The 17,888-nt window shown below is 42.7% G+C and overlaps 1 protein-coding gene across 7 annotated transcripts in view; it reads left to right on the top strand.

The window, feature by feature from the left end:
• The window catches only part of rtel1 (regulator of telomere elongation helicase 1), a gene marked incomplete at its 5' end in the record, with an annotated part of 42,547 nt that extends 24,787 nt beyond the window's left edge, over window positions 1-17,760 (top strand). For 3 of the 7 annotated variants that reach the window (XM_079274405.1, XM_079274403.1, XM_079274400.1), the window contains 9 exons: window positions 584-749; window positions 855-1,012; window positions 1,307-1,402; window positions 5,219-5,432; window positions 7,162-7,299; window positions 12,224-12,355; window positions 12,742-12,930; window positions 13,013-13,135; window positions 17,446-17,760. In XM_079274405.1, coding sequence (XP_079130531.1) covers window positions 584-749; window positions 855-1,012; window positions 1,307-1,402; window positions 5,219-5,432; window positions 7,162-7,299; window positions 12,224-12,355; window positions 12,742-12,930; window positions 13,013-13,135; window positions 17,446-17,516 — 1,287 coding nt within the window. In that variant the 3' untranslated portion in view covers window positions 17,517-17,760. Of the gene's footprint in view, window positions 1-583; window positions 750-854; window positions 1,013-1,306; window positions 1,403-5,218; window positions 5,433-7,161; window positions 7,300-9,195; window positions 9,226-12,223; window positions 12,356-12,741; window positions 12,931-13,012; window positions 13,136-17,445 lie in introns of those variants that run through there. The other 4 variants (XM_079274404.1, XM_079274402.1, XM_079274401.1 and 1 more) reach the window with 3 other exon arrangements.
• Between the last annotated feature and the right edge of the window lie 128 nt (window positions 17,761-17,888).

The following is a 17,888-nucleotide window of genomic DNA, read 5'->3' as shown; positions in this document are numbered from 1 at the left end:
TTAACACAATAGGAGACCGATGACTTTTATGAGAAAGGGCAAAGAGATGGACTAAGAGGCACAAACCTCCACCAGTGGAGAGAGAGGCCTGTGGAGATGGTGACAGTAGTACAGCTAATTTTTCACGAGAATACAGTCTTTACGTTAACTCCCAGTGAGACTAGTCTCTGATGTCATTAAGATGTCTGTACAATAAAGGTAAAGTCAGCTTTTTGTCCCACCATAGTTTCATTTGTGCTATTAGTAATGCCTGACTTTCAGAGGTGGAGAATATTCTAGCAAAACTGAGCTTAGTAAATAAATGTAAGTAATCAACCTCTGTGAACATGTGCTGTTATTTGTGCGATCCTCCTTTAAATTCATATGCAGAGAGAGACGCACCCTGCAAACACCATAATGAGATGTAAACTGACTCTCGCCCGCATCACCTGTTTGTTAAATCCACCATGTGTATCTGTGGAAGAATGTGTCACCCGAAAAGCGGTACAGCTGACCGGGCTGTGTGTTGACACTGCATTATGGAAGTTGGTCCTAGTTGCATTCATCAGCTTGTACTGACTGCCTGTGCTTGGGCTTGTGCCAGAGGCCTGTGGTAGAGAAGAAGGCTGCAGCACAGAGCTGTGGGACAGTGTGCTCACCAGACACTCGGCCCTCTGCCTTCCCTTCCGGCTCGTCCTCCCAAAGCGCCCGCACCCAGAAGGCCAAGGAGCTGGACGCCCACCTTCCCAGCCTAAAGAGGAGGAGACTCAGTGAGTAGAAAGACAAAGGCAGGGTCTCTACGCCTCCTTTAAATCCACAGAGGAAAGGTTAGTCCTTCATTGATTGGTTACCTGTTGTCTGGTCTCTGTGATCAGATGAACACTCTGGAGCCAATGGGATGGCCAGGATCTGCATCGAGTACGAGTGTGAGGTGCAGGAGAGTCAGAAGAGACCAGCCAACCTGCTGGATGCTCTGGAGCGAGGGGACCACTGCGGTGGAGAGGACGATGATGCTGTCCTGGGAGAAGAGAAGGTAGCTTGTTTCCTGTGAGACACCGTGGTCTGTCCCATAGTCTTTAGACATGTGTGGTTCATACATGTCTAAAAGAGAGGCTTTGTGGGAAAGAGAAGACCTGTGTATACAATAGCCAATTTACTGTGGTAAATGTCTGGTACAGTGCTATTTTCAGTGAGAATCCTACTGTGTATAATAGCCTGTGTTTGAAGTAGGTCAGTGCACCTATAACTGATGAAACAACAACGGTTAAGTCGTTTCAAGAGGACTGTGCCTATTTGTTCAATTTGTTGTCCACTTTTTCTTTTGAAGGCTGACCGTTTGTCCACGCTGTCTCTTCAATGTGACAAGAGGATGGATGATGAAATGCGGGGAGGAAAACGTAAAATCAAATTGGTCCAAGAACAGGTACATGTGTATACAGTTGTTTCTTATGTTAGATTTAGAGGCTTAACATGATGAGAAGAAAAGTCTGCGCTGTATCTGTTCTGCTGCAGTGAACTTAGAGCTCCACACCCAATACACAGTCATGTACTTCAAGCCTAAAAAGATTATTTGTTTTGCAGGTCCTCACATAGATTGTGAGTGAAGTAACTGGTATGCACAGCTGCAAGTGCGAGTAACATCTAAAAGTCCTCTACCAAGTTAAAATGGCATCTTTTTAGACTAGGGTGGAAGGATGTTGACCTCTGTCTTACTGACATTCAAGGTATCTCAACAACTAGGAGCCAATGTTCTATCATTGTACAGAAGGAACGTTTCATTCCGAGTACATTCATACATACATTTTAAACATTTCCAGAAATGTCAAAATACACAGTTATTACAGTAATAACTGGATTGGTGGCCTGACCCAACACCAAAATGCTGGCCAATCATAGCTCCTTCTGCTGCTTTGTGGGTTGGACTTGATACATAGTTACTCCAGGTGGCATACTGCTCATGTATCTTTAAAGGATAGAGAGCTGACTAAATTAGAGTGGTCATTTGGATAGTGATGAGTACTACTCATCCTTGGGAACACTAAATACAGTTCTAGGAAGTAAGTTAGTAAAATAAGCGTGGTCAAAGTGTTTGAAAGGCAGGGAGGATCTACTGAAGAGGACCCCAGCTGTATGGCAGTGTAGAAGGAAATGAGTGGAATACCCCTTTAATCAGGTTATATTTATCTCTATAAGTATTAAGTTACACTGTTTTATATTATACATCTAATTTAATATATTCAACTGTCATAGAATATATTATTATATTACGTAAAGCACAATCAAAAAGCAATAACTATTATGTCATCACACAGCCACACACTCATAGAAAGGGTTGCACATAACACAGACCAACTCAAGCCTCTCAGGCTTCCATAGCACACAGTTAAAGGTAGGTCCACAGAAAGAGGCTGAGACTGAGGTCCTTGAGAGGATGCATACTGTAATGTGGCTCCTTCATTCTCCACAAGAATGCATGCTGTACACTATACACAGGAAATGACGTCTCCCATTTATGATTACAAGTTGTTAAACCATATGTACTGTACTTGTTTTTATTGAGTTCTAGATACATACATCTATATAATACATTTGGAAGTTGTTTTCAGTGTTTTTTGTCTTTGCAGATGAATTAAATAACAATCATTGTCTGAGTTTTAGATCACGGCTCATGTGATCCACTTATAACTTAAACAGTCAAGAGTCCATTTAAAAAAATATCTGAAATGCCCCCTGGTACACTGACCGACTTCGCTTCCTCAAAGCGCAGGGCCGTCAACTGGAACGTCTTGCCAAAAAAACTGGACTTACTGTTCACCTGGGTGCCTTCAAACTCCACCAACAACAATACAAAGATGCCCTGAACACCGCTCGCTCCTCTCACTACTCCTCCATCATCCAATCTGGCTCAAACAACCCCAAAACGCTTTTCTCCACGATCAACAAACTCCTCAAGCCCATGGACACCATCTCCACCTCCTCACCACCAGCAAATGCAACTCATTTCTATCCTTCTTGAACGACAAAATCATTGCAATACACAACCAGCTGGCAGCCCCCACCCCCCTCTACCACCCCCCAAGCCCTCAACATGACTCTCCCCTACTTCCAAGCCACTCACTCTCATCCTTCAGTTCAATCACGGAAATGGACGTCTCCTCTATACTCTCTAGCATGAAGACCTCCACCTGTGCCCTTGACCCCCTCCCCTCTTCCTTAGTCAAGGCCTGCCTCCCCACACTCTCCCCTCTCATCACCAACATCAACGCCTCACTGTCTTCAGGTCTCATACCCCCCACACTCAAGATCGCTGCTGTCACCTCCGTGCTGAAAAAACCTGGTCTTGACCCCGACATCCCCAACAACTACCGGCCCATCTCCAACCTCCCCTACCTGTCGAAAGTCCTTGAGAGAGCTGTTGCATCGCAACTCAAGTCCCATCAATCTCCATAATCTCTACGAACCCTTCCAATCCGGCTTCCGTTCAAAACACAGCACAGAAACCGCCCTACTGAAAATCACAAATGATATACTTCTCTCTGCTGACTCTGGATTCCTCGTCCTCCTTGACCTCAGCGCCGCCTTCGACACTATTAACCACTCCATCCTCCTATCACGTCTCGAGTACTCCCTTGGCATAACTGGCACTGCCCTCTCCTGGTTCACCTCATATCTCTCAGACTGACATCAATTCATTGCAATAAACAACTGTAAATCCTCCACCTCCCCAGTCACCCACGGTGTCCCCCAAGGTTCCGTGCTTGGTCCCCTCCTCTTCATCATTTACATCCTTCCCCTTGGACAAATCATCCGTCGTCATGGTCTCAACTTCCACTGCTACGCTGACGACACCAAACTCTACTTCTCCACCAAGACCATCACCTCCGTCACCCACTCCACTCTCACCATCTGTCTCACTGATATAAAATCATGGATGCAACTGCCTTCTTTCACCTCAGGAATATTGCACGCCTCCCTGTCCTCTGCCACCACCGAAATTCTCATCCATGCCCTCATAACCTCCAGACTCGACTACTGCAACCGCATCCTCTACGGTTCTCCCAACAAAATCATCAATAAACTCCAATATGTTCAGAACTCTGCCGCTCGACTGCTCACTTCCACCCGCCGCTATGATCACATCACCCCACTGGCTCCACTGGCAACCTCAACTGGCTCCCAGTCAAATACAGAATAGACTTCAAAATACTACTCACCACCTACAAAGCCCTAAACAACCTGGCCCCTCCCTACCTTTCAGACCTCCTCCCCCTCCACGCCCCAACCCGTCGCCTCAGGTCCGCCGGTGCAAATACTCTGAAGACCATCAGGACCAAGCGCCGGACCTGGGGTGACGGGGCCTTCTCAGCTGCTGCAACTCCCCTCTGGAACGCCCTCCCCATCCACATCCGTGAGGCTCCCTCCCTATCAACATTCAAACTAGCCCTCAAAACCCACCTCTTCAAACTCTCCTTCACCTGCTAACACCTGCACCCTACCCTCCCATTCAGCACAGCTTCTCCAGTTATTCTTTTTTTTGTTTTTTTTGTTTGTTCTGTTTGTCTCTGCCTTGTAAAGCGTCTTTGGGTATCTTGAAAAGCGCTATAGACAATTGATTTATTATTATTATGTTCTGCAAAAACAAAATTGTCCTTTTTAATTAGATTTATAGTATCTGGTAGTGTTAAGGACAGGACCATCCCAATGCATTGCTGGCTGTTGATTTTTAAACATCATATTCATGCAGTGGCGGGCCGTGTATTTTATGCCTGGGCCTTCTGTGCTGTCCTACTACAGTTGAACCGCTACGGTGCAGATACATGAATCCGTGCACGACTGGATGCTGCGTCATTAACGGACAATGCATCGTCAAATCAACGTAATTAACACTGACAACCACAAAGTCATAAAAAAAACAAATGCAGTTTGTCACTTACCGAATTCTTTGCTGACAGAGTTTAATCCCAGTACATCGTTCCAGTAAGAAGTCCTTCTCGATTCATGGACGCCAGTGACAGTCGAGCCTCCCCAGTTGCATTTTGTATAATACATGGTGTATTTATGAAAAATTATAATTTCGCTGTAACTTTGTGATTCCGTTAGGCCAGCAGAGAAGGCTTAGCTGGCCCTGACGGCCCACCACTGTATTTATGGTGTTTCAGATATCTGATTGTTTTTTGTTTCTTAAAAGTTTTTTTCATTGCAAATATCAGCAGTGTATTTTTCTCCCTCCTTGTTGAAGAAGTCGCGCTTGTCGGAGGATGTCTCTGGGGAAGGCTCATCCAGCAGCAGGGTCAGGAGTTTCCTGGCAGAGATGAAGAAGTCACTCAGCCAGTTCAACTTTGACCGCATCATACAGGCTCTGCAGACCTACAAGAAGACTGACAGCCTAGACGTGCTGCTCACTGAGGCGGCTGTCCTAACTGAGGACACTAATACACACTGTCTGCTCCGAGGTAAGCCTCCTGCTGTAGTGAACAGCCGGGTGTCTGATGGGACCTGCACATTTGATTTGTAAGCAACTTGTTTCAGTCTGCTGTTTTTTTTTCGATCAGGGAGCTTAACAATGTGGTGAATAACAGGCTGCTAAGCGGTTATGGCCAGAAGGGATCCGTCTTGTGTAAAGCTTTCGAGTTTGTGTTCACTATATACAGTCTACGGTTGACTGACGGCAGGCAGTCATGTTGTATCTCTACACTTTAAATGCATTGAGTAATTTGCTTTAGACTACGGTTCTAGTAATGTAATTAATTCATGAATCAAGGTCAATGTTAAGATTATTTGTTATTATCTTAAACTAAAGTATTAACAAGGACCTTTCATTTTGGGTTGATTTTGGCGATCCCTGTGGACAAAAGCGGAATTGTCTCTAAGCTGGTTTTGGTTCTCCAGTGCTTCCCTTCCCTCCAGCGAGCCCAGTAGTATAGCCTGGGCCTCCAGCAGTGTGGTGTCCGTGTTGGCTCTCAGCGAGACAAAGCTCTGCTGCTGCTGGTCGCTGAGCTCTCCCCCTCCAGATAGAGCTCCGACTGCAGGGAAGCCAAATCTTGAGAGGCATTGAGACTGATTGATAACCAGTAAAGAGGAGGTAAAAATCAACATTAACGCAGTAGAACAATCATCTTTCCCCCTTGAAGGCTATGCCGCCCAACTTGGAATCTGGAGCCTTCAAGTTTTGTTTTTTTTCTTTCTTTTTTTTAAACCGATTCGCTCTGTTTACATCGAGAACATGAAGTCATATTTATTTCTTTTTTCAAAAGCCACTCATGCTGTGTCTTTTACACCGGTGACTTTTATTCTATTCACCAAACAAACGAGAATGGAAGTTTATTGCAGAATGTACTTCAATTGAATGCAACAGACCTGCTATATTTAGAACATGCACTACATTCTGAGACACTACTGTAGTTGTTGCTTCTATTGTATAGTAGGGTTTGAGGCCGTACTTTAAGTGAGTCTAATATTTTGTCCACGTCATTCATATAAATGGAGGAGCAAACATATTAATAACAGTCTACACAGTTTTAGATAGACCATAGAGTTCAATCAACCACCTGTTGCAAAGGTAGCGTTTAGCCACACTAGCAGCATGGCTCCAGGGATGGGAATGTTGGCCTGTCTGTCAACAACAATTGGATGGATTGTCATGAAATTAGTTTGAAACGTTCATGTTCCTCTCAGGATGAATTGTGATAACTTTGATCCCCTGACTGTCATCAGGGTAGAGGGTTTAAGATTTTCTGCCTTACATCACTGTGTGTTATGGAGACCCATGAGCAAGGCAGGATTACCTACTCAGTGCAAAGCGGGATACTGCCCCAGGGTCCTAAAAGCCCAACGTACAGAGTGTCAGTTATTTGCAAATAATTTGATTATTTGCAAATTTGGTGATTAATGAGTCGTGTTTGGCAAACTAAGGTGTATTGTTATCGACATTTTGTGGTCTGTCTGGTAGAGGGGCCCTGAGACAAAAGCTTGTCTTCATCAGTGTACCGTAGTTTTATATTGTGCTCACATGGTGCATATCCCTCAATACAGTTGTGCTTAATGTAATGGCACAGGTAGCGATGTTGAAAGGATTTGTTTTTCGGTCTTTAACTGAATGCCAACATCAAGAGAGTGCAGGCCAAAACTGATCCCAAATGAGTTCATATTTAGGCTGTCAGAAATAACCCCTCTGTGTCACAGGCCTGTACCAGTTTGTTCGCCCACATCACAAGAAGAGGTTTGATGAGAAATGCCAGCAGCTGACTGGACAGGGCTGTGGATACAAACCCAATCACTCACTGTCGGTGGACGAGAAGAAAGCACTGATGCTGCAGAGCGGTATGAAACACTCATCCCAACCCAACACTGCACTCTTCTTCATATGTGGGAAATATGTCTGACAATACTAGCAAGCTCAAAGATACAAAATGTTCACATTAGTCTTTAAAGTTTGTGAAAATGGCCATTACTCCGTCATTATCAGGGTGCATCTTTTGTCTGTCCAACTGTCCAAAACCCCAAAAGGGTTTTCAAACTGTTCAGCAGACAGAGACTTGCCATACTATTTCTTTCTGCTTGACAGTTTTGTGTCTATCTGAAATCTGTTCCCTTGTTAAGACCTTTGAATCTCTGGTTGGTGACTACAGTAACTATGTGCTTATGTAGACTGGACTCTCGAGCCACAGCAGTCCGGTTTGGTTCCAGGACTTAGGAGCATCTCAGCCACTGCACTTGTTGTTGGAATGCTGTTAAGCATTCCAACTATTGTTCTTTGAATCTTTATTGTTGGAATGCTGTCAAGAGGTCTTTCCCCCCTCCTCCACCCCCCCCCCCCCCCCACACACACACCCCATTTCAAAATAAAAGCCCCAGAGAGTGAATTCTAACTGAACTGCTTGTGATGAAGCCTGTCATTTAATAACCTCTGTTTATGTGTGTCAAACATTATGATTATGTCTCCTCTTCCCCTCCCTCCCCCACTCAGCCCCACACTTTCAAAATAAAAGCCCCATGGATTAACTGTATGTAAACATTAAGCTCAAAATTAGGCTTTTTTGTTGAAATAATGACTGCTCTTACTAATACTGCGACAACTACTACTGCTGCTAATATTTCTAGTATTACTATTACTACTACTACTGCTGCTACTACTTCTACAACTTTTGCTGTTGCTACTATTACTAGTGCTATTACTGCTATCATCAATATTATTACTACCACTACTGCTATTACTACCACTATTACTTATACTACAACTGCTACTACTGCTAAATAATAATAATAATGCATTTTATTTGTAACGCACTTTTCATTTAAAAACAAATCTGAGTGCCACAGAGCCAGTACATAGTAAAAACATAGTAAAAAGCATAGTTAAAACATAGTTAATAAAAAAAAATAAAAAATAAACTATAATAAAATAAAAACCAGTGAATGAACAGAAACACAAAAGAAATAACTGACAGTGATTTAGGTCAGAAAGGCTTTCCTGAATAAAAAGGTTTTTAGGCCAGTCTTAAAAGAGACCAGTGTCTGTGTTGCCCTTAGGTGGTCAGGGAGACTGTTCCATAGGCGTGGAGCTGCCGAGCCAAAGGCCCGGTCGCCCATGGTGCGGAGCTTGGTGCTGGGGACACGGAGGAGCGAGCTGTTTGATGATCTGAGGGTGCGGGTGGAGATTTGGGGAGTGATGAGATCTTGTAGGTAGGGAGGTGCGTGTCCATTTATGCATTTATGTGTGAGTAGTCGGACTTTGTAGTCAATCCGGAATGAGACAGGGAGCCAGTCAGAATGGGTGTTATGTGCTCATACTTCCGGACTCTCATCAGGATCCTGGCAGCGCTGTTTTGGATGTATTGCAGCTTCTGGATGTTCTTTGCAGTGATCCCAGTGAATAGTGAGTTGCAGTAGTCCAGTCTTGAGGATATAAAGGCGTGGACGAGCTTCTCTGCATCTGACAGGGTTAAAGTGGGGCGGAGTTTGGAGATGTTTTTGAGATGATAAAACGAGGTTTTGCACAGGTGTTTTATATGGTCATTAAAGGACAGGTGTGGGTCAAACCTAACTCCCAGATTAGTGACTGTGGAGGCGAGGGGGATGACCTGACCGTCGAAGGTGAGATGAGTTATGGAGGATGACTGAACCTGGTGTGGAGTGCCAACAAGGAGGGCTTCGGTTTTGCTACTGTTTAACTGGAGAAAGTTGTTGCTCATCCACGCCTTTATCTCCCCAAGACAGGAGGTGAGACATGACATGGCTGCAGAGGGGCTTGGGGCAGTTTTGATGTAGAGCTGTGTATCATCAGCATAACAGTGGAAAGACATCCTATGTCTGCTGATGACACGACCGAGGGGGAGCATGCAAATACTGAAGAGGATGGGGCTGAGGACCGACCCTTGCGGAACACCACAGGAGACTGGGAGCAGTCTGGACTTGTATCTTCCCAGTGACACATATTCAGTTCTGCCTGAAAGGTAGGACTGAAACCACTTGAGTGCAGAGTCTGATAGTCCAATGGTGGTGTGGAGGCGCTGTAGGAGGATAGTGTGATTCACTGTGTCAAATGCAGCAGTCAGGTCTAGGAGGATGAGGAGTGAGGGTGATCCTGCATCGGCTGTCATCAGCAGGTCATTCGTCACCCTATGCTATTCATGCTACTACCAGTACTAATACTACTACAGCTATTAGTACGACTGCTACTAGTACTACTGCTACTTCAAATACTGCCATTACTTTTACTACTACTACTACTATTACTACTGTTATATTAAATACCACGACCACTACTACAGCTATTACTACTACTACTACTGATATGCGGCTACTACTTCTTCTAAATACTAATACTTCTACTACTAATGATACTTCTACTACAACTACGACTTCTACTACTACAAATATCACTACTGCTACTACTACTACTTATTGTAATGCTACTAATACTTCTACTACTAATAATACTTCTACTACAACTTCTACTACTATTACCACAAATATCACTACTTCTGAAATTTGTTTAAGCTACAGAAATTGTTCACATATCAAAATGTTCAGCTCTTTCAGGAGAGGGGTGCTTTGACTTTTCAAATTAAGCTTTTTGCAATTTTCTTTTGAATGGGATCTCTATGGAGAAAATCTTCAAAGCCTTCTTCTTCCTCATACTTTCAGCTACAGACACCATAGTTAGACATTTCAACGAGAAGGTTTTTCAGCAGTGCAGTTTAAATGTTTTCGGGCTTTAACATTTTTCAGACAGATAGTCTCCCATTTCTTAATTTTCAGCAATTTTTTCACAATTAATTTCAGCTTTCAGCATTCCAACGCATTTTCAGCAGGAAATGCATTTCTAGTTCCACTATTTCTTCCGTCCCCCTATTTTTGAAAGTCCTTCTTCTTCATTTTTTAAGCTACAGAAACCGTTCAACTATCAAAATGTTCAGCTCCTTCAGCTCATCTCTGCTATGACTTTTCTATTTCTAATCTTTAAACTTTTTGAATTATTAAGCTTTTTGCAACTTTTTTTTGAATGGGTTTCTATGGAGAAGATTTTCAAATCCTCTTAAACTTCTTCAACTTTCAAATCCTTCAACTTCCTCATACTTTCAGCTACAGACACCATTTCAACTTTAAAATGTTGCCGCGTAATTCAGCTTTCCGATATCTTTTAAACTTTTTGAACTGCAGCAATTTAACTTTTATGATTTTTCAGCCCTTTTTTGACTTTATAATGGGTGTGTATTGCGCAGCTTAGAGTGCGTGATGTCACCGCTAGAGTGAAGAGCAGCTTGAGATTCTTGTGAAAAAAACATTTGTATTTTGCCACTGTGTCCACAATCTTCACTCTTCATGCATAATTTCTGGATGTAGAAGTAGCTAATATTGTCCTTGTCGTAGAAAAATTACTGTAGAATCCCACAGATTTCCACATTTGACACAGAAGCCGTTAATTGAGAGGAAAACCAACTTTCTGCTCCATAGAGACCAATGTTAAATTTTGCTTCAAAAACATCTTCCACAGAACACGGTACCCCATTTCTATATCTTTCCCCCCTCCTCCACCCCCCACACCCCCCCCCCCTCACACACACACGCCATTTTAAAATAAAAGCCCCACAGAATGTTACGGTTTAATCCCTTCTATGATAATCCTTCAGTATAAACGTGCAACTTTGGCAAAAGCTTCATGTCTCAAATTCTACTTCTAGCTACTAATCCTAAAACACTTTATGCTTATCTTAATTATGCATTTCCAAAACACTTATGATTATGACTAATTATGAATTCTTAATTATGAATTATGAAACACTTATTATAGCTACTAAACACAGTTCTATGCTCAAATTTCTTACATGAGCCTGTCATTTAATAATTTAATAATTTTTTGTTGAAATAATGAATGCTCTTACTAATACTGCGACAACTACTACTGCTGCTAATATTTCTAGTGTTACTACTACTACTACTTCAACTTTTGCTGTTGCTACTATTACTACTACTGCTACTGCTATTACTGCTACCATACATATTATTACTACCACTACTGCTATTACTACCACTACTATTATTACTTATACCACAACTGCTATTCCTGCTACTACCAGTACTAATACTACTACAGCTATTAGTACGACTGCTACTAGTACTACTACTACTGTTATATAAAATACTACGACCCCTACTACAGCTATTACTACGACTACTGATACTACTACTTCTTCTAATTACTAATACTTCGACTACAACTTCCACTGCTACTACAAATATCACTACTGCTACAGCTAGTACTTATTCAAATGCTACTAATACTTATACTGCTAATAATACTTATACTACAACTTCTACTACTACTACAACAAATATCACTACCGCTGGAATTCTTTTAAGCTACAGAAACCGTTCGAATATCAAAATGTTCAGCTCTTTCAGGAGAGGGGTGATATGACTTCATATTTGTAATCTTTCAACTTTTAGAATTATTAAGCTTTTTGCAATTTTTTTAAAATTGGATATCTATTTTCAGCAATGTTTTTGAGATTCATTTCAGCTTTCAGCATTCCAATGCATTTTCAGCAGGAAATGCTTTTTCTAGTTTAAAATGATCTTGGACATTCTCCGGACAAAAAAACAGCAGTGAGCAAATGAACATGTCATAAGCTGGAGGGCTTATCTGTGTTCAAGTCTTCCTGTTGACACAAGAGTGATTAACTGACTGTACAGTAGGAAAGGAAGAAAACATCTGTAACTGTTCTGTTTTCTTTTCTTCAAGCTACAGCCAGTCAGCCTGCTGTGGGTCTGACCTCCTCTACTTGGACGTCTACCTGCAGTCAGCTGAATACACAGCAGCTCAACAAAGGAGGACCCCACCTAAACCAGCAGGGACCCAGAGATCCTCAGACTGGTAGGACTTTACATCCTTCTACCTTTGACTTCACTAATTATCAAGTATTCAGTGCAGCTTGTATATATCTAGATCCTCATCTCCTGAGTCTTAGTGCTCCTTTGATCACGACTTGTACTGCCGATAGACTTAATGTAACACTCATTACTGGTAGGATACCAGCAGAATGGAAGTCTGCTCAGGCCATCCCACTGCACAAAGGTGGGTCCACCTATCACATGAACAGATGTCCACTGTCTAATCCTATTACGCAGCATTAATAAGTCTATACAAATTTATATGAACGAGCAAGTTTGTGTATTTTGGTTGAAGAACAATGTAGCTTGGTTTGAATGAATGGTTATTAAGTATGAAATAGATTCCACTATTCTCGTCGTGTTAATCAGGTTCTGCTTCAAAGAGAGACGTCCCCGCTGCCTTTCTGGCTGATGTGAAGAAAGCCATCGGAGGAGAGAAATCGGCTCGGCTCTTTCAGGCCATTCAGAGCTACAAGAAGACGGACAGCTATGAAGAGCTGGTGACTACAGTGGTGAGCTTATTCACAGAGAGAGATGAGGACTTCAACCTTCTAATCAGTAAGTTCTTTCAAATCACGACAATGTTTGACACGCTTGTCAGAGGTTGTCTCTTCTCTCACTTTCGTCTTTCTTTTCTTAGGATTCAGCATGTTTATTCCCCCTCGCCACAAGAAGCAGTACAAAGAGATGTTGGATGCTTTGATAGGTCAGTCCGTCTCTGCTGCTGAAGTTCCTGCTGCGAGTGAAGACCATCAAAGACAAGGTGAAGAACAACCTGATGTATTATAGTATCATAGAAACGTGTTTGTATTTATTTTATCCTCTAGGGCAGGGATTCCCAAAGAGCTGCCTCTAGGGGGTGCGCGAGAGGAAAAGTGTAATGGCGGTCTGATGGTGTAATAATATTAAATATAAAAACAAAATGTAATTTTAATTTAAAAACTGTCAGGTGGGACATCTGAAGCTATCAGTCGTAAAAGAGGAGAGGGACAGAGAGAGAGAGAGGAATCGGAGGCGAGGGGAACGGAGAGGTGCGTTGGGGAGAGACCGGGAGAAGAAATCGAGTCAGAGGAAGAGGAAGATGAGACGGAGGAGACCGAAAAGGAGGAAGGGATAGCACAGACAAATCGGGAGCACATCGGCCCATCGCGGAGTCGAGGTGAAAAAAGAGGAAACGAGAGTGAGCATCAGACTGGGAAAAAAGAGGAAATATGATGAAAAGTATCTGTGTCTGGGCTTCACTTGGATTGGCAACGCAGATTCCCCAAAGCCACAGTGCGTGGTGTGCAGTGAGGTTCTGGCTAACAGTCTGAAGCTCTTATTTACGTCGCCACCTGAACACCAAGCATGCCAGTGCAAGTCAAAAGCCCCTTACATTGTTTATATCCAAATTGGAGGAGTTACAAAACAGCCAAAAACAACTGGAGTCTCATTCATGTGTTGGTCTATAAATGACGCACTACGGGCTTCATATCTGGTTACAGAATAGCGAGAAAGGGGCTACCGCACACAATCACTGAAGACGTGAGCTTGCCAGCTGCCAGAGAGATGGTGGAATGTATGATTGGGGAGAAAGAAGCAAAAAAGTTGGACATGATCCCGGTGTCCAACAACACTGTGTCGCTGCATCGATGCTTTGTCCGAAGACATCCTGGCTACATTAGTCGCTCATTAATTGTAAATTAAATGTGATAATCTGCCTCTGAGCCTGTGCGTGTGTGCTCACATCCGTATTGCTCTTTAAAAGTGACGCCTTGTGGAACTGAAAGTTATTGAAACTTTGTTGCAGTGTTTCAGGGCGTTTTCACACCTTCAGTTCGTTTGCTTTGTTCTGATTCAGGGATTAATATGATACAATGTTGCAGTTGCTCCTTTGTTCGGTTTGTGTTCACACTGCAACATTTAACAGCGGACTAAATCTTGTAAACAAATGCCACGCGCGAGCAAACTGTTCTCTCATTGGTCCGATTCTTATGCGGCTATGAAGGCTTAAAAGGCTCTGTTGCTTCTTTTTTTTTAAATTATTATTAAGGGGGGGGGGGGGTGCGCGAACCCGGTCGGGATGTAGAAGGGGGTGCGCGGCCTAAAAAGTTTGGGAACCGCTGCTCTAGGGTTAGAGAAGAGCTCAGAGGATCTGGAACAAACAGTTTGGCAGTCTAGCGACTAGATGTCAAAGGTTGGTAGTTGTTGGTAGTTGCACTGCACCAGTGGTGGAGCTGTTGAAGTGAAACTGGTTAAAGAATATCTTACCAAGGTTTAGATGAGGAGATCAGCCAGCACTTTTGGCAGAAGTTACCAGTCCCACATCAGACCCACAGCAGGCTGACTGGCTGTAGCTTGAAGAAAAGAAAACAGAACAGTTACAGATGTTTTCTTTTCCTACTGTACCGTCAGTTAATCACTCTTGTGTCAACAGGAAGACTTGAACACAGATAAGCCCTCCAGTTTATGACATGTTCATTTGCTCACTGCTGTTTTTTCCCCCCCTGCTTCCAGAACTCTGTTTGGCTAAACACACCATTGAGGTACCACTGTTCTTGCATCGAGGACATTTGACTGAAGAATCGCTTTACTTGTATTCACTTTATTAACAGGGTTTGGGGAAATCTGAGGACCACAATATTGTTAATAAAGGGAGCACCATTGTACAGGTATTCATTGAGATTATTCTTATAGTCAACAGATTCCATGACATGATCCTACTCTGCCTGTGGCTCTCAGCTCCAATCCCATTGGTTCCCACTGAAGACGTAAATCTTTCAAAACTCCTAAAACAATATATAGTTTAGTTTTTAAAGAAGTCTGAGTAGTTTTCTAAACCAGTAGTTTTTACCAAACATAATTTAAACAGAAGGAAATAATGTATTTGTTGGGGACTATTTTATGCAGTGGATTATCTACATTTGGCACTCTAGTGAGTATTTGGGTCAACAGGACTTTGTATGTAGAATTGAAACAGAGTTCAATTCACAGGCGAGACAGACCTCGTCTGTTTTATACTGTCATTAACTTACTGCTGACTCCTCTCGCACTACTCTTAACCAGTAGGGACTGCTAGTGATAACACAGCTCTGTGCATCTCCAGCCACCAGCACTACTTAACCACCAGTAACCCTCCCAACACAACACCTCTGCTGAAACCTAGGTCCTTGCAGCACTACTGGACAAAATCCACCAACTATTCAAGGAACTCAATCCGAACACAAAATGGTTGTAGTCAGGCCAGAGAACACACTAGAATGTCCAGTATGCTCTGCCTATTTGCTGTCAGCATGCTATCAAGTAGCACTGTAGTTGCCCATTTCAGCCGACTCTAAAATATTGCTCTTGCATTCCAAGATTGCATCAGTGAGACAGATTAATGCGTCCTCTATTGCTGACAGCCCATGCAGCAGTCCTACGCTCACACTGGGATGAGCGGAGTACAGCAGCACGTTGGGCTGTCACACGCCATCATTGTCCCACTGCGAGTCCAGCCCGGACAGCTGAGGCTGCACTGGCAGAGCCGAGCTCTCCCTCCGCATCCTACTGCCACTAGGGGCAGCTGAGTTCATCAAAATACATGGATGGAAGTATTTAGTTGACTCAACTTCTTACTTTTGTCTGTTGACCTTGATCTGCATAGTTCAGGCCTATCTACTTCTTCTACTCCATCAGCAGATGTGACAATTTTCTTCTCCTCTGTCACCAAATCATGTCATGGTTACTTGTGGCTCAGTAGTACAGCAGGGTCGTCCTAATCAGAGGATCAGTGGTTTGATCCCCAGCTCCACTAGTCCATGTTAATGGCCAAGACACTTAACCACAAATTGCTCCCGTAGCTGTGTGGTGTATGAATGATTAGTTGGAGTCCTGATGGGCATGGTAGTCCCTGTCATCAGTGTATGAATGGGTGAATGATGACATGTAGTGTTAAAGTGCTTTTTAACTTACCAACAATGAGGTCATGGCCCCCACACTGTTTTTAAATGAAAGTTGTTTTTTGCCCATAAACCGGGCAAATATCGGTAAACTGTTTGAACGCAACATCACACAGAGAATATGGGACTACTGGCTATTCACTACCGATAACATCCTCAAGCTGTTAGAAGCAATCATCCGCAGTTTCACCAAAAGAAAAATTCACCATGACTTTCAAAAACATTTTTGACAAAATGTGGCACAAAGGACTACTTTACAGACTACAAGACAAAAAAACCTCCTAATACCACTTCCTATCTATGACATCATCTCAAGCTTACTTCACAACCGACAAATATAGATCACGGTTTCCATTTCCCTCCCCACCCCTCTAACTTCAGAAGTCGATGTCCAGCAAGGTGCAGTCGTTAGTCCTCTCCTTTTTCCTGCTCTACATTTCTGTCATCCACCATAAGACATGTCTTGCAATCTGCTGATGTTGCTGGACTCCCACAGAACATCAACATCCATTACATCCACAGTATGTGCGGACTGATAAAGAAATTCAGGCAGAGAGCCATTCAGAACCCAGCAATACTGTAGCTAATGGACGGACAGCAGGCCACCAGAGCACCCCTCTCCATAATCCTCAAACAAACCACCAGAGCTATCAAAATCCTACCACCAACAGTAGCCCCTGGATCACATTTCACTTCAACAATTTCATACCATTTACATTCTACACACCACATACATTTAATACAGCATCTTTTCTCTTCATTTTTACTTTTATCTAGCTTTAGTTTTGCACAAGAAGAAAATATTAAATATTGCCAGACTTACTGTATCCTTTATGACACTGTAGAATTATTTGTGGATTAAGTCATCTTTGAAATCCTCTGCTGGTAGATCACAGTGAAAATGTGGTGCAGTGTGTCAGCCCATTGCTCTGTGTTTGGGTCAGATATGTGGGGCTGGTGTATCAGCCTTTATTTCTGTCTGCCACTGCATCTTCTTTAACACTACATATTATTGCGTGGTAAAAGTTGTTTATGTTAAAATGTATCCAATAGTTTGTTTAAATAAAAATAATATCAGTGAAACTTCCAACGCTTCTTCCCACTATGAGACCTTGTTATGATCCTTTTTACTTAAGGCATCTTTTTTTTCTAGGGTCGTCATCACCGCCTTTGAAGACACAGAGCAAGATTTCCAGTTTTTTCTCCAGCAGCCAAAGAAAGTAGAATCTGAGTTACAGGAACATTGTGTATGTATTTCAAATAGCTCATAACTGTTCCTGCTGACAAAGCCATGAACTCGCCAGGCTCTGCTCTGAGGCTTTGTAATGTATCTGTACATGAGGCCAACAGCCTGTTCAGTATTCAATTGCTCTTTTTTAACTGAATGTCATGAAAATGTAATATAGAAAAATATTATGTTAATCTTGTGTTTTTATATTTTTTCAGCTAATTAAATTTATGAAATGACTAGTGTCTCACTGACTCCATGATGTAGCCCGCTAATTGGTAGAATAGGGATATCGTTTGATGCCAAAGGTCACACTATACGCTATATACGTTTCAATGTTGGTGTAGTGGCCATTTGTCGGCTAAATC

Source organism: Melanostigma gelatinosum (assembly GCF_949748355.1).
Source record: "Melanostigma gelatinosum genome assembly, chromosome: 8".
Taxonomy (NCBI): domain Eukaryota; kingdom Metazoa; phylum Chordata; class Actinopteri; order Perciformes; family Zoarcidae; genus Melanostigma; species Melanostigma gelatinosum.
This window is presented reverse-complemented; position numbering and strand designations above follow the sequence as displayed.